General features: G+C 49.1%; 4 protein-coding genes across 4 annotated transcripts; 1 reads left to right on the top strand and 3 right to left on the bottom strand.

Annotated features, from left to right (window-relative positions):
• Nucleotides 1–465: 465 nt before the first annotated feature.
• ANOM_001914 (putative exo-polygalacturonase) lies at nt 466–2,035 on the bottom strand (the record flags this gene model as incomplete). The annotated part of the gene is made up of 6 exons (XM_015547171.1): nt 466–827; nt 904–973; nt 1,036–1,277; nt 1,334–1,413; nt 1,465–1,730; nt 1,790–2,035. The coding sequence occupies 6 exons, from the start codon at nt 2,033–2,035 to the stop codon at nt 466–468; spliced, it is 1,266 nt and encodes a 421-aa protein (XP_015410480.1).
• Nucleotides 2,036–3,990: 1,955 nt separating this feature from the next.
• On the top strand, nt 3,991–8,913 carry ANOM_001913 (SWI-SNF complex subunit (Snf5); the record flags this gene model as incomplete). Its single annotated transcript, XM_015547170.1, has 3 exons — nt 3,991–4,887; nt 6,224–8,422; nt 8,539–8,913. The coding sequence occupies 3 exons, from the start codon at nt 3,991–3,993 to the stop codon at nt 8,866–8,868; spliced, it is 3,426 nt and encodes a 1,141-aa protein (XP_015410483.1). The 3' UTR covers nt 8,869–8,913.
• A 903-nt stretch (nt 8,914–9,816) lies between these two features.
• ANOM_001912 (sister chromatid cohesion factor PDS5) lies at nt 9,817–14,386 on the bottom strand (the record flags this gene model as incomplete). The annotated part of the gene is made up of 4 exons (XM_015547169.1): nt 9,817–12,213; nt 12,269–13,457; nt 13,508–13,940; nt 14,044–14,386. 4 exons carry the CDS (start codon nt 14,384–14,386, stop codon nt 9,817–9,819), a joined length of 4,362 nt encoding a protein of 1,453 aa, XP_015410482.1.
• Nucleotides 14,387–15,233: 847 nt separating this feature from the next.
• ANOM_001911 (MFS transporter) lies at nt 15,234–16,954 on the bottom strand (the record flags this gene model as incomplete). The annotated part of the gene is made up of 2 exons (XM_015547168.1): nt 15,234–16,141; nt 16,213–16,954. 2 exons carry the CDS (start codon nt 16,952–16,954, stop codon nt 15,234–15,236), a joined length of 1,650 nt encoding a protein of 549 aa, XP_015410485.1.
• Nucleotides 16,955–19,056: the final 2,102 nt, after the last annotated feature.

Raw genomic sequence — 19,056 nt, 5'->3', positions numbered from 1 at the left:
AGGATTCAAAGGGTTGATGGTAGCCGGTCATTCCGATGTTGTAATGTACATGCCATCCACGTGTCCCTTCAGCTGGAAATTCTATATTCTGTAGAGAAAATGGCGATTCCAAGCTCGGCCTAAACACGGTGCCACTTTTTGATCAGGGGTTGCTCTAGGGGGTGCGTGCACGGAGTGGTTTGTTGGTACAACCCCCGCAAGGGGTTCGTGGTATTAGTACGTCACAGCCTCGGTCGAGCTTCACAGAGCACTCCCCGAAATTGCACGATGCTTTGATATCCATGGATTATCTTAATGTAATACTACAATCATATTGTAGCTTGCTAGATAACAAGCCATATGATAACTAGCACTTGTAAAAGCTTCTATTGCAACCATGTCGTCCGGTAACATATTGAAGTTCACGGCGGTAGTAGCTCTTAGACCTGGCTACATGTCTGCCTCCTACTGTAACGTCATGCAGTTTCAACACTCTCCTGTTGCACTTCCTCCTTCACACACTGGACCTGTGCATTTAAAGCCTTTCGGATCTTCCACATTTCCACATAGATATTCTGATGCTGCGGTTCCGTTTGTCAGTTCCAGATTGATGCTAGAGAGCATAATATCAGTACATGGTGCAACGGCACTGCACTGGAAACTTGCGACTCGAGTAGATTCTGTGGTACCACTCAGATTGAGAACCGAGATATCACGAATCTGGAACTCCGAGTTGGTGCAGTTGCCTTCCCCAGGGGCGCCGCTGAATCGAGTACACTGCGAGATCGCAACCGCAGCCCCACGAAGAGATGTGGCTTTGAGGTCTTTGAGCGTCATATTGGAGATATCTACATAATTGAGGTAGTTAGGTTCCTGTTTCAAGAGCCTGCACTGCGGGTAAGTGTGTCTTAAGCGTAAACTTACACCCGAGGCCGCCTCCGCCACCATTAGGTGGATAGCCGTTCTGATCAGCTGTCCATGTTTTAACGTACACCTATTCATCACAAGCACCCGTCAATAAAACAATTGATATGTACATTGTGGGGCGTTGCCTACCGCATGAAGGGTGTTGTGATAGTTGATATTGCTCACGTTGAGCCTCTCGATGGTTTCGAACTGGTCTTTGTACTGACCGATGCTACCCAATGCAATTCCCAATCCATTGTAGAAATTGGAGTTTGTGATGGTGATGTCCGTGCTGTTTGCCTTAAGTGAGATACTGTCATCACCATTGTACACAGTCCAGTTGTTGAACTTGATGTGGGAGGATCGAATGGTATCTGCTCCATCCGTGTTCGCTGGTTCTGGTTTTAGTGAGGTGGTGTTTGTGCTGGGTCCAGGATAAGGCACTCACAGCTCGAGACAACATTTCCGGTGTTGTTCACAAGTATGCTGTCGAGTTCAACGTGATGGCTGTATATGATAGACATTGTCCTGCCAGGGTTTTAGTTCAATAACTTGAAGAAAATTCAAAGACTACTCTACCACATCTGGCTGCGTAGGAATCTAAGGCCTCGGACCACTGAATTTGAGAGACCATTGAAAGTGATGGCGTGTGGTCGACCGGGATAGTTGGACGTATTGGGCTGCTCTTTTATCCATTGATACCAGGTGTCTCCGTTGCCATCGAGCGTCCCTATACCATGGCCATCGATCCGAACATTATTTCCTCCAAGAATGAAAGCAGTGGATTGGTTCTGATACCCGACCGGTAAAGAGTGATTCAACCAGTATTGAATATTCGTACTCCACTAGAGAATTCAGCGTAAACTCATGCAACTATGAATGAAGAAGAACTCGCAAGACACACCAGCAGTGTTCCTCCAAGGTCAATGTCGACATCCTCCAGCCACGTAATGTTCATAACAGAACCGATATGGTATGTCGTTGGTTTGAATACTACATTTCCCCCACGTCCACATTTCTTAAAGGCGTGTACAATCGCAGGGGCATCATCGGTGGCGTTGGAGCCCCCGGCCGGTACAACACAAATTTCTCTATCTGCAGACACACATGCCAACGCAGCAAGGACAAAAAACACTTTTGAAAAAAGCATCGTTATCAATTGCGTGAATCGGACTTTTGAAGGGACATATTCTGACCAGATCTATAACTAGAGAGCTGGCTGTCGGTTATCGAATGAACCTTAAGTATGTACATACATCGGTAATAGTGGCCTGATTCCTCGCCTCCACGGCATGCATCCGTGTTGAGCTGGCGATCTTGAAGGGTCGGAATTTAATCTTGCACGAATGGAATGGCTGCCATTCCTCAGTCATAGGAAGTAGCTATCTGTAACGACCAGCGACTGGCGTTCTCTCTTTTTGACTTCGTGGGGAAAATGCGGGGTACCATGGGCTATTGAATCGGACTTCGGTCGATTTCATAGCGAGTGCTCATGAGAACTCAGGTCCATAGATGACGAGAATATCACGGATTCAACGACAGCACAGCCCCTGAAAACGCTGTCTGATTGTAGCCTTTCGGCAATTACCTGGAGCTAACTGGCTGCGTCTGAGCCTCCTTCCCTCCCCTTTTTTCTTTCTTTTTCTTCTTCTTCTCAATTCCCAGAAAGGGTCGGTGTTGATCAAATTTGTAAAAAAAAGACAGTGCGATATGAAGTGGTACGTGGTCACAGACACAGAAGTGCGTACTCTAAAGATAACGGGTGGCTGATCGCCAGCTGAGCTTGCTGTTAAGCCGAGAACGAAGAGCCCTTGGCCAAAACTCCACACCACGCCTGTAGTACTCTCGAGATAACCGTAAAGCATGCGCGACTATAATAGGAATACATTATAGCCACGGCGCGATCCTGAAGGGTCATGCTATTTGCAAGGGCTCCTTTCAATACCAAGGAATCAGGGCCGTTGATCGAGGTTGAGTGAATATCACTTGGTTCAGTGCTTCGTTCTCACCCTCCTGTTGCAATCGGCCATGCCATTCTCGTGAGAAGGTAACGGGCCTTTGCCAAAGATTTGGAAGACTGGCAGGTCTCGTTGGGTAAAGACTTTTCCATTCACTATATGGTTAAAATGTATCGACTTTATAACTGAGCTTGATCCCGGAGTCCCTTACGTTCTACACGAGATGGGGCAGGTTGGTCCCTCGTTCAAGTGCATTCATACACCGAATGAATCTTCAGTGAAGCACACATATCGAGTCAACAATACTCAACTACCCGTGTAGGAAGGAGATTAGCAATATGTGACAAACTGGGAAACTATTCTTCCGCCGGCAACACAGACCAACAGTGATAGCCGTTAGAATAAGTAGCAAGTTTTAATGATGTGACGAACCAACTATGATCATCGAGGGAAGGATGGTGACCTATTGTTTAGACGACTTGACTAAAGACATCATCCAGCCATTCTATCCACCGGCCTAATAATCCCTTATACAAATGTATCTAGACCCGATACGAGCGACGATCGATTCTATACAGGCTAAAAGATGATTAACAGCAATATATATTGATGTGATATCGGATGTTAATCTCTATAGATCATTACTCTTATACTATTTGTGATCCAGTCTACCACAGCCATATCTCAAATAACAGAAATGGCTTGACATACTGTAAAATGGACTCATGAACAGCCCATATGGACTGTTTTGTATCACTTAAGAGAGTACTAACTCACCAGGTAGTGTAGACAGGGACTATGATGTGTTAGATCTCAAAGCAGGCTCTTGTTATAATAGACATGACTAATGAAAATATGTGCTGTTTGTCTCTCACTCGTCTGGAAATTTGGCGCTACATCCAATATCAATGGTGGATGAGGGGAGCCCAGAAGAGGAGAAGGACCTCTCCTCCAATCACAACACCGGTTGACCCAACTTCTCCTCATCCCATCAGTCCTATAGCATCGTTACTCCCTAGAAGTCAGACCAGGAACGGTACGTCTAACAAGCGCAGGTGCCAAGGTTCTCAATCCTAGTGAAAACAGCAACCTATCACTTTCATAACTTGACCTGTGGTCAATCTTCGACCGTTGAACCATTTTGCAAATGAGATCTTCTACAGAGCTTCCAACCCGCATCTTGACGAATAATATTCGTTATGCGACAAAGTCACCATTTAAGGGAGAGAAGCCATGGGAAGAGCGCAGGCAACCCCTCCTGAATCAGCTGCTGTATAACACCCGCAATCAAGACGCTTTCATCTGCCTACAAGAGGTTCTTCATAACCAGCTCATCGATATACACTCCGGACTGAACTGTAAACATTCTACAGTCTCCGCTAAAGCTGGGAAAAATGCCTGGGCATATATTGGCGTCGGGCGAGATGATGGCCACGAAGCTGGCGAATACTCACCTATATTCTACCGACCGTCGGTTTGGCAGCTCCGACATTGGGAAACAGTCTGGTTGTCGGAAACGCCGCATGTCCCCTCAAAAAGCTGGGATGCGGCGTCCATCCGCATCGTAACGATTGGTGTTTTCACGCATCATACAAGTCGTCAGACTGTACTGGCGATGAACACCCATTTGGACGACCAAGGATCCCGCTCTCGCTTTGAAGCAGCTCACATTATCCTTCGGAAGATTGATGAGTACCAGAGTGGAGAGTACAAAGATGTCATTTCCGCAGTGTTCCTGACAGGTGACTTGAACAGTGAAGAGACACAAGAGGCCTATTCAGTGTTAACAGGGAGTGAATCCACTCTGGTTGACACGGCAAAAACGGTCGATCCGGCGGAGCACTACGGTAACCATTTGACCTGGACGGGTTTCGGCTACGAGGAAGAAGACCCTTCTCGTATCGATTACGTCCTCGTAGGACCAGGGCCCGTGAAGGTGCTTAGCAACGGGGGCCAGCCATGGAAGGTGGAGGGGTACTCTGTGTTGGCCAATCGATTTGACGATGGTGTGTTTAACTCGGACCACCGAGCGGTTGTTGTCGATGTGAGACTATGCAGCTAGAAGAGAATGATGGGTCCCCACAAACCCATGGTCAATACGATCCAAAGGACAGACTGCCATACATTAACTCGTGGATGCATACAAGATGGTAACATGGTTACCTCTCCTGAGGTTCCGACGCACCTGATGTAATTATGGAGAAAGATCAATACCGTACCTATACAGATAATTGAATCCACCGTGAAACAATCTTGTTACGCCAAGGGCCTTAGTGTATGGTGCTACGGCTAAATGAGGTGTAGCTCACATCACAAGCCTTCCTAACTAGGAATAGTGAGTGGAAACGTGAAACGCGACCGAGACTGTTTTACAGAGCCAATACAGTAACTGTAAAGAACGTTTTGATGCTGCCAGATGGATGAAAAGCGTTGGAAAAGATGGATGGTGATAGCTTCAAAAAGATCCCAAAAGGGATGTTCTAAATCTCTGATCAGGATGGTTTTTCCTGGCGCTGCTGGCTCATGCCCAGCTCCCTCTCCGAACGTCTCCCCCTCCGCCGATGAACGGACAGGACTTGTAACGGCTGTTCAGTCCGCTCGGCGCTCCCCTTTCCTCCCTCACTTCTCTTTCTCAATCTCTGCAGTCCTTTTCTCCCCTTTTTTTACCACCTCTCACGAAATTGGAGCATTGTCACGTCAGACCCCACGCACGGGGGCCACTAGAGATTAACTGGACCAAATCTTAAAGGGACAGGAAGTGAGATCTCCGAAAAATAAGGACGCGAACGATCGAGACCTGGACCTGACCTCAACTGGGGGCGCGCCATCAGCTGATTTAGCCGTTCTCTTCCGGATTCCTTCTCGCAAAGACCAAAGAAAGACCCATACCGGCAGACCCATCCACTGCTTGCTTGTGTGCTGTGCCTCAGTCCTGCGCTGGCCCTGGAACCTTCCTTCCTGCCTCGGGCTTTCCGCCGGTCTTTTCATTATTGCTTTGATTATCCTCCGTGGTTAGTGCTATTTTCCTTTGATTCGTCCTCTGCCTTTTCCCTTTATTTCCCTCTCCCCGTTGGTTCTGGTATGTCTTCTCTACCTTCCACGTTGTCGTCCCTTTCCCCATTCTTACACCGCGGCTCTGCCAACCTTGGTGTCAAGTCTACTTCCATCTAGGTGACATGACGGCAACGGCGTGGCGGGCTTGCGGCATATCCTCACTACCTTATCTTGCGATGGATCGCATCCCCCGCTGCGTTGGTCGCGTCCCCATTGCGATAAGATCTCAATGTGCGGCCATGCCAAATTTTGCTAACCTGAACGCGGTCTGCCTCAGGTTCCCGTCTAAGCATGCTACCGTAACCGACTCATTATCCACTCGGTAGCCATCCTCCTTTGTTGAGCGCCATCTCGAAGGGCGAACCTTCTGCACAAGTGGCGCGTTCTGTTTCTTTCGGAACGATAATCGCGACTCCAGATCGAGCCAATATTCGATCATGCCGTCCCCGGAGCTTTCTCAATCGGGGCAACTGCCCAGCGACATCCAGCCGGACAGCGTTCAGAATGGCTCTGTTCCGCCAATGACAACTGGGAATCACAATGACGAAGCTGCCTCAGGATCTCCTACGGAACAGGGACCGAATGGGTCAAATGCGATCACAGAAGGAAAGCACAATGCGAAAGCCGTTCTCGCAGCCTCGGGTGTGTCTTTAACACCCGCCGGCTCCAGTCATAACGCGTCCAATGGCAATCCGTCTTCCAGCTCCCAGTCAATTAATGCCAATGGCTCAGCAGCGAGCAAGAAACGATCACGTGGCGGCTCCGCCATTCATACTTCCTCGCCGACAGAAGGGCTAGCCGTGCGTGTACGTGAAACTTCAAAGGATAAGATCCTAGCGGAGCAGTATGTGAACCGGGAGTTCCAACATTCTGCCTTGACGGCGTATCACAATCAGAATCAAGAGATAACAAACCAAAAACGTGCCGAACGGGACTTTTATCTGACTCTACGACGGGAGAATCATATGAACCCGGCGGCGCTGTATGGTGTCGGCTACGAGGGGTTTGGGAATGCTCGTACAGATCTGCGAGGTCAACATCCCCAGCTATTGTACCCCTCCAACCGGCGGCGACCAGGTAACCGGAGGACTAGGGAGCTACGGGTTTCACGGAAAGATTTGAAGACACAAAGTGAACAAATCGAGGACCTTGTGCCCATTCGGCTGGACATCGATTGGGAGAAGATCAAGATCCGAGATACGTTCACCTGGAATCTCCATGATCGGGTGGTATCTCCCGACCTATTCGCCGAAAAGCTAGTGGAGGACCTGGGCCTCCCTCTTGAATCATGCGCTCCCCTCGTGCGGATGGTTTCACAGAGCATCCAAGAGCAGATCTGCGATTACTATCCTCAAATATATATGGAAGAAGATCCTCTCGACCCTCATCTCCCGTACAGTGCTTACAAGAACGATGAGATGCGCATCCTTGTTAAGCTAAATATCACCATTGGTCAGCATACTCTGATTGACCAGTTTGAATGGGATATTAACGACCCCTCCAACTCCCCCGAAGATTTCGCTGCGCGGATGACGGATGACCTTTCTCTGTCAGGGGAATTTACGACAGCGATTGCGCACTCTATCCGCGAACAATCGCAGCTATTCACGAAATCACTCTACATCCTCTCTCATCCGTTTGACGGACGTCCGATCGATGATCCCGATCTTAAGTCCGCTTTCCTTCCTACCCCCCTCGTATCATCCTTCAGGCCATTCCAGGCAGCCAAGGAATTTACACCTTATCTGTATGAATTGAACGAAGCAGAATTAGAACGTACAGAAGTTTCAATATCCCGTGATCAGCGGAGGCAGAAACGCTCCGTTAACCGTCGCGGTGGACCCGCCCTACCCGACCTGAAAGACCGCCAAAGGACTATCCGCACGATGATTGTATCCTCCGTCATTCCTAATTCGGCTGCGTCTATTGATGAAAGTAACGTCTTCAAACGATCTGGGTCGAGTCGCGCCAGGCGCGCTGCTGTCGGGTTGCGGGACACTGGTGACGATTCTGATGAATCAGACAGCGACGAATCTTCAATCACAGGCTCCCCCGCTATCGGTCCTCATCTGGCTCAAGGCACTGCGCGCACAAGAGGCATGCGAGGGGCTGCCAGTGCTGCTCACGCTGCTCTGCGTGCGAACCTTGGTCAGTCTGCCACTCCGGAGCCTCACCACGAGGGAAGAGCATCTGCTAGGAGACGGGACTATCGCGAAGAGAGCATCGAAGAGCCAGAAAAACTAATTGTGAAGCTTAAGATCCCTCGTGAGAAGTTCCGTCAACTTCTTACCCACGGACCACAGTCAATACCGAGTCTCTCAGCGACTCCAGCCCCTCAGCCACCCTCACATCAAGGCACGCCTCAAATTAGCACCCCGACCCCAAGCAACATGGCTCCACCGTCACACACCCAGCCTCAAGCTCGTGTCCCAAGTGTCATCGGTACACCCACACAACGGACCGTCCCCGCGCAGCAAATTGGAGCCATAGATGCAACCCACCCCCCTCAGCCGGGTGTCCCAGGGGTGAGTGATAAATAGCTCATGACAATTCTTTTGTTGATTCGCCTCAAGTGGACCGGCTTATCCGGCTATGGTGGGTGTATCAATCACGGTTCCCTGCTGACTTGAACTTCTCTTAGCCCCCGCCTCCAAGTTGGCTCGCGGCGGGACTCGCGCGACTAAAACGCTCGTATCCAAATGACTCCTTTGAAGGCGTAATGCGCTACACTGCTGTCGACACGGAGACAATGCTACCAGTAGCCAATGCCAATACCGAGTCAGGCCAGAAACTAAAATATCAATACCTCCCACGCATCCGGTGCCATGACTGCCCGGGCAAACTGTATACCCCGGGGCCAGGCACGACAGTCGATAATTTCGAGGTCCACCTTCGAAACCGACAACACAAAGAGCGTGTTGAGGAGAGAATCACCAGGACCGGCGGTGCAGGGGGCAACAATGCATCTTAGTCATGAGCTCAACGATGAAGCGCTTTCATCTTTATATCTTCCTCCTTCTCTCTCTTCTTTTCTGCATCAATGTATACTTCTCAAAGAAACTTCTTTTTTCTATTTCCCCCTCTTCATGTGTGCGTACCACTGGAAAAAAGAATCCGCGGCTTTATGTATATGGTTTGAGCGATTGGACTTGAGGCCGTATCTTTTTCCCGTCCTGGAATTATGTGTGATACTCTAGTGAGCTTGGATCTGGTGCTGTCTTTTTCTCCATTTTCATGGTCGGCGTAAATACAGCGTTGTTCGAGATCGGGGCATTAAAGTCATTATACGGTGCTCTCTATCTTCATTGTTCATGGGACCTAACCTATTCACTCAATACAAATAAATAATGCATGTCACCTGATGATGACATTCAAGTCCTAGACATATATCTATCTATTGGTCGTCGGAAACTAAGATTATGTGTGCTACCATGGCCTCAATTCGCGCTGTACATATATTTGAGCACCGGGTACATACATACAAAGATACGAACGTAGCTAAACACAGACCGAATAAAAGAGCAAGGGCAAACACGCAGGAAAAGTGACACTTGGAACAGGGCGTTATCCTAGCAATTTTAAGGAAACAACAGATAAAGCAAAGAAATGGCGTAGGAAATGGGTATACACTTCAATTCGACTCAAACGGGTAAAATAACTAACACTCACAGATGGACTCGTTCATTGGTGAGAAGACGGAGATAACATAAAACAGCATAGCATAGCACAACATGCACGAACAGCAAGCATTCCGTCAAGGAATGGGACAATGGAGTGGTAATTTTAGATTGATTCGAGGAATCACGTAGGTTACGCAGACAGACAGACAGGCTGGCAGACCTGCTAGAATGTGACGGGGATGAAAGAGATGATGATGGTGTATGATGCTTGAGATCCACCTTACTAGCTGTGTCCGTCTCTATCCTCTTCGAGAGGCGCGTCGGGCGGGCAGGGTTGTTGCACGTGCTTTTTTGGCGCTTGGTGGTGGGGATGATGGAGGTAGTGATGGTGGAGGAGAGGACAGGTCGCTGCCGTCGTCGTCTTCTGAATCCTGGACGTGATTGTTGTTTGCATGGTTGTTTTCGTTTTCTTCGTTGTCCTCTTCTTCAGCTTCAGCTTCGTCTTCATCCTGATCCCAGTCATCCATTTCAACGTCATCTTCGTCGCTGTCGTGATCTGCATAACTGACTCTACGAGAAGTACCCCTGCTGCTGCGTCTGCGGGCAGTGGCAGTGCTGGCTTTTGCGGCGCCCTCATCTGATGACCAACCGTCTTCGTCCTTGTTCTTCCGCTTAGGTGTCCTTGATGTTGCGCCTGAGGACTTCCGGGGCCGTGTAACTTTCTCCTTAGCTTTCTTTACTTTCTTGGTTGTTCCGGCTTCACGGGTTGTCTCGGTGGACTCGGGCTTCCTCTTCTTCGCGGCTTGGCCTTGTGACCCGCCCTTTGACCTCATCACGGTCCGCACGAGCCGATCTAGCAGGTCATCAACGTCTTCCGAGAGGAAGTTTTTCTCAGCTACTTCCTGGGCTTCGCGGTGGCTGCTCATCGGGGCAAAGATTGAGCTCGGGAGACCCATCTTGCCGGGGTACGTCTGCAGAATATTAGTGCCACCAGCTCCGCCGCCGAACCGGCGCTGCTGTGAGTAAATATCGGCGAATCGGCGAATGGTAGACTGAGCCAGGTCCGAAAGCGTATGCAGACGTGTGGTGATTTCATCGGACTTGGTAATACCGTCACGTGTCTGCTTGACACGTTGGGCGATATGGAAAATGAGCGAGAGGTTACGTTCATTAGCTACCGCGGAGAGATAGAAGAGAATGTAGCGGCCAAAGTCAGTCAGATCGCGAGCTTTCGTTTCCTCATCCAATTCTTTAGGGGGGTAGTCAGGATGATAAGCTAGTAGCGACAACAAGCGCGAAAAGATGGACTCCATAACTGGGTCGTTCTTCTTGCCACCATTTTGAGAAAAGAAGGTCGCGCGGGATCGCAACCATGTCAAAGTGCTGTCCTTCAGACTAGCATTTGGTTCAAACGCGAGCAGGAATGTGATGATATACCAACGGTGACTCAAGCGCGAATTTGGTACCAGTTTCTTCTTGAGTTCATTGATAAACCCAATCCTTACAGGCGCAAGACGATCTTGGGCGACTAGAGCAAGAGCATTGAAGTCTTGAGGCGCAAGTAAATGGTCACAGATGCTATGAGATGCGCATAATTTGAGTAATGACTTAGCGGCCAGAAGACGTAATCGTGACTTTTGCCCTCCTGGTGTGTCTTTTTTCTTTGACAACTCTCCCTCACCGACCACAAGTTTGTTGAGAGTACTATAAACAGGTTCGGCATGAGCACGGAAATCGTCTTCACCGTCAGAGCCTCCCTTGGCGCGTAAACGGTTGACAATAATCTTGAGAGCCCATTCTTTAGCAGCAGTTTCATCATCCATGGTGTCTGACCATATATAGTTGTCTTCTGGCTTCGGAGACCGGTTTGTCAAGAGGATTTTATTGACAGCGATAGAGATTATGGCGTCACTCTCCTCATCTGCCTCCCTTGGGGCTAAGAGGTTCAGCTGAGATAGCGTAGCTAACTTGGTGAGGAATCGATCTGTTCCATATTTCCACTTAGAAACACACTTCTGGACCAGGTCCTTAGCGTACATCTCTTTGCGATCTGCAGTGGCCATGAGGATTGAGACAGCGTGCTTGGCAGCCCGAGGTGATGGGCTATACAACGCATAGTTGACAAGGGCCTGGAAAAACTTGCGCTCTTTGGGCAGCTTCGCCGGGAGCTTCTTTGCAAACCCAGAGCAAGCCTTGAGGATCTCTTCGGTTCCAGTATCCTTACTAGTTTCAGCTGATGGTGCTTGCGATTCGAGGTCCTTGCACATCTCTTGAACCTGAGCCTCTAATACCTCAGGATTCCGGGATGAGATCTCCCGCAACATTTCATGTGCGGGGCTTGCCAATCCATTCTCATCTGTCCGCGAAAGGCTTATAATTGCCGGAATGTGGCTCCGGTTGAAAACAAGGGAGCTACAGCGGTAAAGAAGGGGGGTCAGAGTCTCAAGTAAAGGAGAGTTGTTAGAACTTTGCAATCGGCGTGCGAGCTCCTTGATGGCCTTGATAACCGTTCGGTAATCACTGACCGCGGCCATTGCAAAGCGAACCAACTGGTAGCTGCGACGGTCATGTACTTTGGCAAATTTCCAAAGATCTGCGGAAGCTCTTGACGCATCAGGAAAGAGCTTTGACAATGTATCAATCACTCGACTGATTTGAGCTGTGATCCGTTCGTCGTCTTTCTCCATCACACCACCCTGTGTTCACCTGATATCAATATGTGATTACCTATACAAATAGCGAGACACTTACATTATACTCTTCGCAGGCCTGGAGATAGACTGTCACAGCTGTCCTCATCTGAATTTGCCTGGCCTGCATTGCAAAGAAAACCTTCTTTGCCTTGTCGTCCAATCCACTAATTAGGGTTAAGATGCGACGGACGCGGATCTTGTCAACGTCTGTCTCATTATCGCCCTCTGACGTCTGTGAGTCTTTCAGTCTTTGAGACTGCGTCGAGCTACTCCGCGATAGTTTAGGCTTTATCGGTGGGTAGCTAAGCGGAAGAAGGATCTCAAACAAAACGCGATCGATCAGCACATGGATATCCATGTCATTTGTGTAAAACGCATCAAAGATCTTTGACGGCCCGTCCTTGAACAAGGATACTACTTGCTCGTTATCTTGCTCAATTTCACCTGCCGCAACTGCCCACATCCGGCCCAGGGTTTTCATGGCATGTTCCCGGACCTGTGGTTTTCGATCTTTGACGCGCTCCGCCAAGATAAAAAGTATAGAATCTTGGGATGAAAAGCCGCCACTGGCGCCCAATTTGTGAACAATGTGAGACAGACCAAATGTACCCACCGCGTCGACTGCTGCTACTCGGACCTTCTCGTCTGCATCTCGAAGCATAGATGCCAGGTGTTTGATGAGCATCTGCTCCTCACTTTCGGCCAGGCCAGAGCCACCGGCCGACGTTAACAATATCCGACCAACCACAGTGGCCCATGCGGCCCTTACTGAGGCAGACTTGTCCAATCGTCGACTCAGGAAGCCCTCATATGTGGAGCTATGCGCCTGCGAGAATGGCTTGGGCGAGAATGGCTGTACAAGAACGTTTGGCTGGGGGATGGTCTGCGAATAGTCTGACAAGGTCACCGGTGGATAGGCTGCAGGATCCATTGGTGGAGGGGATGGTGGCCCAGCAACTCCAATTCCAGCCGTGAGGTCACCGATTGTCTGCGTAGCTAGCAGGCGCAAAGACACGGACTCTGCGGACAGTTCTGCCTCCAGCTGGGGAACCACATTCTGTAACACCTCGGGACAGGCCCTCCAAAGTTCTCGAATCAAACGGTGTGCCTTGCTCAGCTCTTTAATATCCTCCCCTTCTTCGTCTGAATCATCAAGATTGGGTCGGCGATGAGAGTTCTTCGACGGACCGTTCGCTCCTGTCGCAGAGGCATCGATGATGACATTATTGAAATACTGGCTAATATGGCTAGTCATCCTCTCTGGGCAGCTTGGCAAATTGCCTTCGCCATGTTATACGCTGGGGGGTAGTCCTTCAAAAGTAACGTTCCCTGTTTGGCGTCGACCGGAGTATCGGCCTTCTTCCCTCTCCTGCTAGGGTTCTCCAGAGCACGTGGGTCGATGCGCAGGAATTGGGCGACGATAACATCCACAACATCTGCAGCAAGTACTGGCGTCTCATCGATCACCGTTACAAGCAGGCGGGTCATGTCGAATTCAACATTCTTCGCGATGTCCTCGCCCGTGGAAGCTTTGGAAGAACCAGAGACAATATCAAAGCAAGTAGTAAATAACGGAATAATTAAAGCATCCGGGTGATCGAGGTCTGTCATTAAAACGATACTCTTCACTTCTGCTAGTGAGTTTAGCACATAGATATGCTGAGCATTATACGTGTTAGAGGGATCCCCCAATGCGGGGATAATGGAGGTCACGATCAGGTAAATATATCCTGCATAGTTCAGAGCATAGTTAGTATTTAGCATGGCTCAATTGAGTAGACCGTCCTTCGCAAGAACAATCAATACAGTGACAGCGTACCTTAAGTTGATTACCGGTGAAGGGCGCGTCAGGGGCGCAGAGGCGCAAAACATCGACAATGCAGCAGGCCGTCCAGGCTCTTACCCCCTTGTCCTTATGTGCGAGAAGCTGAGCTGTTGCTAGCTCCTGAGAGACTTTCTGGAGAGAATCCTTCTCCACCTCCTCCTGTTCCAGCTTGCGAAGCTCTTGCGCGAGCGTCTGCAGGCGCTGCAGCAGGTCTGCAATGGGGATAGCCGATCGCCCAACGCGCCATGAAATTGGCTCATTGAATCTGAGGCGGCGAAGGCCACCGGATATCTCTTCTGATTCCACGACCTCCGCCGCAGCGGAGGGGCCTTGACGAGTGCGCGCAGGCATCGTGGAAGCAGCGCGGGGAAGCCGGTGAAGGTGTAAGCTTCAGCGCACCATGCGCTAAGTCGGGAAGGAGGAGAAAGGGGGAACAGGAAATAAGATAAAGGGAGGAGAGGAAGATGCGGGAAGATAGCACACTGTCAAATGAAGACTTCCCAAGCTAGAGCGGAAAAGGACGATGATAGGCGGAAGAGGAGGTGGTTGGACAAGCAGCAAGCAAGTCAAGTCAAACCCCCGAGGACGATGAATTGATTGACGGGCGGCTTTTTTTGACCGCCTTCACTCAAGACGCGTCGCGTCGTCGTCTTTTCTTGCCCTATTTTTCCTTTCTCTTCTGGGTTCAAAACTCCACCAGCTCTCGTATGATCTCATGGATTTGACTAGTTTTTGAGTCTTTGCCTTATCCTCCGACGGTGGCGTACGGAATCCCTCGTCTTATCTGAGACAGCAGCTGAACCACCTCGGCGATTACTTGTCCGGTACCTACATAGCTCATTACCTAAACCGATCAAGTTTCACAGCTGAACTACTCGACCATTCACACTATCACATAGTGCAAAGATGATGGGTGATATTGACACTAAAATCACTTTTGCTAAATACACAGTATATCGCAATGAGAGGTGAAAAGTAAACATTAACAACACTCGTGGGGGGTACGCTCGCTATGCATGCATACAACCAACACTTCCAAAAGTAAAATAAACATTATCGCCTGTATACCACACTATAACGCCGAGCTCATGATCAAAGTTAACTATATGCATATTAAACCTGAGTTATGCGACTGTTTTTCTCTCGTTTGCTCCCACGAGAAAGGGGAAGATCTTGTGCAAGTCTAGCAGCGGCTGATCTAGAACTTCGGCGAAAACTTGCTCATGGCACGAATCTTCGCTCCGTAAAAGAAAAAGACGACTGGAATGGGTATCATAGCAACCGTGAGGAATCCAAGGAGACTGGATGCCCAGTTTACACCCAATCTATGGTACATCTGCACGGCAAAGAGCGGGAAAGCACCGCCCAAGCTACTCCGGATGAGAGTGTTGGCAGCAATAGCTGAGTTGGCAAACATCATGTACACGTCGATGATGTAGTTAAGACCTTGCATGAAGATAACCAGGATACCCATTCCGATGGGGACACCTGCAATTACCTGGGGCACCCATGAAATATTGGGATCCGAGGTCCACCCGAACCAGAAGAGACCAGCTGGCAACAGAACAGAAGCAATCATCATGGGAACCAGGCGCTCTTCTGGTACAACTCTGCCATGTTTCTCCAGTTTCCGTGCAAAGCGCGTCTTGGTCTGCCAGATGATCAAGGCAACACCGCAGAGAACTCCAATCATAATCCCAAGGAAGGGTAGCCCTGCCACACCCCCATTCGTCCAACCTCGAACTTCCATGAAGGAGACCGGGTAGGCCTCGAAGAACAGATACAGGATACCGTAGATAAAAGCCAGGTATATCGTCATAGCTAACAGGATCGGTTCGAGGAACAGCATTTGGACCGGGCGCAGAAGATATTTCGTAACGATTTCTGATGCCGTCGGGCGATGCTCGTCCAGGAACGAATGCAATGCCCAGTTACCAGTCTCCCGCCGCAGGCGAGCAGCACGTTTCTGAAGAATGACCGGGCCATAGGTTTCGGGGACGGTGAACAGCGCAAAGGTACCGAACGATGCAGAGGCTATCAATGTGATCCAGGCTGTCCACCGCCAGCCAAGATGCGACTCTGTAATGAAACCACCCACAATAGGGCCTAATGAGACCTGTCAGTCTTGCTACAATGTCGCAAAGCAAACAATAACGGGAGATGGAAGGAAGACTTACCGATAACGGGCCCAACAAAAGTCGCAGCTGAGAAACAAGCAATGGCCACGGCACGATCCACGGGGTCCCAGAAATCGGCCATTGCGCCCCCCACCACAGCCAGGGGAGAGCAACCAAAAACCCCCATGAGAAAACGGCACAGCATGATTGTCTGAACATTTTGTGCCACTGCGACCGGGATCTGAAAAATTGCGAAGATGGCATAGCCAGAAAACAATGGTATTCTCCGTCCGTATAATTCTGAGAGAGGAGACCACATCAAAGGCCCAACTGCGAATCCAAACACCACCAAACTAGTCGCTAGAGTCATAACTTCAGTTGAAACGTTGTACTCCTTAGCTGTCACCACGGTTGCTGTCGAGAACACACTACTGGCGAAAGTGATCCACATTGTCAAGGAGGACAGCGTCATGGTCAAAACCCATTTCCTCCATTTTGGCATGTTCTGGGGGTTCTCTGGATCATCCGGGCCGTCCCATTCTACCAAATTCGGGTCCTTCTCCGAAGCCTTTTCCTCTTGTCCCTTTCTTGAATGTGGTGTTGACATCGATCTCTCCAACCTCTCCAAGTCCGTGCTCTGAGTACCCCCAGCATTCTTTTCGGGGTCTTCCTCGATCGACGAGGAGGAATCTGAGTGCAAAGTGATGTCCGAGGATTGCATCGGTCCCTCGTTTTCTTTGTCTAGACGAGCTGAGCTATGTAGATCATGCTGTGTTGCGCCATCTCGATTGGTGGCGCTCATTTTGGTTGAAAGCGCGGGATAAACGTCAAGGCACAGACTCCAATATCACTCGATACAGGTATAGCAAACAACAGGCTCTGAATAGCAGCGATTAGGTCTCCTGCAAGAGGGTAAAAAAAGTCAAGGTGAATAATGTCTATAGCCTACTGCCTAGCTGACCCAGGCACATAGGAGGGGGGGGGGAGTCCTTCTAATATAATAAAGCATTTTTTGCTACACAGGGGTGGGCCTATAGAATAAGAAATTTGCACCCTAGTGACGATACATTAGTTAAACGGAGCGCTATGAGAGGAGGAGCCATGGCTGCTAAGCTGCCCAGCGCACGTACGTGCTCCACCACCATGGTAGCTGTCTGGTTTTTGTTGCTAAATCCGAGTCCGATACCCCGATGCCGATATCTACCTACATCAGATCCTACTAATGTACAAGCCATGAACTAAAATGTGATTAATAGGAGGGCATATGTCTGATGTCAGCAGATTTGTCATAATGAACACATGCGGAAGAATCCACAGATCGGTGACAAGGTCGGATTTAACGAATGGGGAAAGACGTGAGGTGAGAGCCATGAACAATGACACAAGAACCACGAGGTGGAAACTGGAAAATGCTTAGCGCTTTCGCCCTCTCGCCCTTTCGGCCCTTCACTGGGCCCGACTTCCATGGCGCTTCCACGGCCACTATTGGGTCCCCGTCTCCACCCTTCCCGATGGCTTAACTTCATCCCTATCCACTTTCGGCAGATGCTCTGCTTTCGCTTCCGATTATCCGGTCCCATATCAGATACGCGATGAAGGCCGTTACATGAGGGTCAGACCCTGGTCACTCTGGGGCACTTTGATTTGTTTTCTGGAGTCAAACCACCCACTTATCCCCGTTCGGAGTTAACTCTGGACTAAGGGTTTGTTTCCTCCGGTGACCTCTTCTATAGATATACTGTGATGCTAATACTCCGTAGTATGTCTCGGCTTCATCTCGCGCTATACATTGTTCGATGGCCGATGTCCGACGTCTGACACGTGCTCGCAAATGGGATGCATCCATACCGCAACACCAGAGAACGACATACGGGGGAAATTTCACATTTCTTTTAGTCATCTATGTTGACTTATCAGCCTATGGGAGTTTCTGATCGAGTCCTGTTGGCACTGCGCTGCTGATCTGGCTAACTCGGGAAATTATAGTTGACATGGCCTGATGGTGTGCTTTTTCACCGTTTTGAGTAGTGTTAGTCCGCTTTGCATATCAATCTATTAGGTGTAGGTGTTATATGCTGCTGCCTGGGGTTTTGAACGTGACAGCCGTGAGTTGTCATTATATATAAAATATTTCTCCTGTTTCATATCTGGTGCAATCTTGCAATTATATATTTATATATATCTACATCCCATGCCACAGTTACTACTCTCGAAGCCACTTTCATGTATGGCCCTATTGATAATCGTTGGAACGGCCTAGGGCAGGAAATCCATTCACCAGAGATTGTAATTCGTATTCCATCCAGCTAATCTGTGTTGATCGAATTCTGTACAAAACTCAATATCTGAATGAAAATGAGTTTCAATATTGCCGCGGGGTATTTCCGGTTCAACGGGTAATCTATCCGCAGCCCACAAAGTTTATACTAATTTTTGTTTACTATATCTACGATGCTTTGCACCTCTAAATTCGCACAGGTTACTCCTACGGTATGATCATTAGACTACTCAGGAGGTGACAGCAACTAATCCGGTCTCCTAACTATTGAGTGACAGTAATATACATGAGAAAATCATCCGAAGGAACCTCCTGATTATAGTTTGTGCGTATACGCTACTGTGTATACTCGGCCCAATAGGAGAAGGAACCAGAAAAAAAGCACTTTAAGATGGAGAGTTCATAACTCACCAACGATATCATTGTCATAGTTTAAGACGCGAGTGATGAAGAGTTCTACAATGATGCTTCTGATGTTAGATGGTCTTTGTCTGAAGGCGGCACTGACCTCCCCATGGGAAAACCGAACTTAATCAGAGATGCAGATTAGCATAGTGCATATATTCATCCCATCTTGGAGACGAGCATACTGCAGATATGTATGCCGTAGTCCGGCGCTTAATGAC

The sequence above is a fragment of the Aspergillus nomiae genome (genome assembly GCF_001204775.2).
Source record: "Aspergillus nomiae NRRL 13137 chromosome Unknown contig00029, whole genome shotgun sequence".
Taxonomy (NCBI): domain Eukaryota; kingdom Fungi; phylum Ascomycota; class Eurotiomycetes; order Eurotiales; family Aspergillaceae; genus Aspergillus; species Aspergillus nomiae.
The sequence above is the reverse complement of the archived record's forward strand: the minus strand, read 5'-3'. Positions and strand labels throughout refer to the sequence as shown.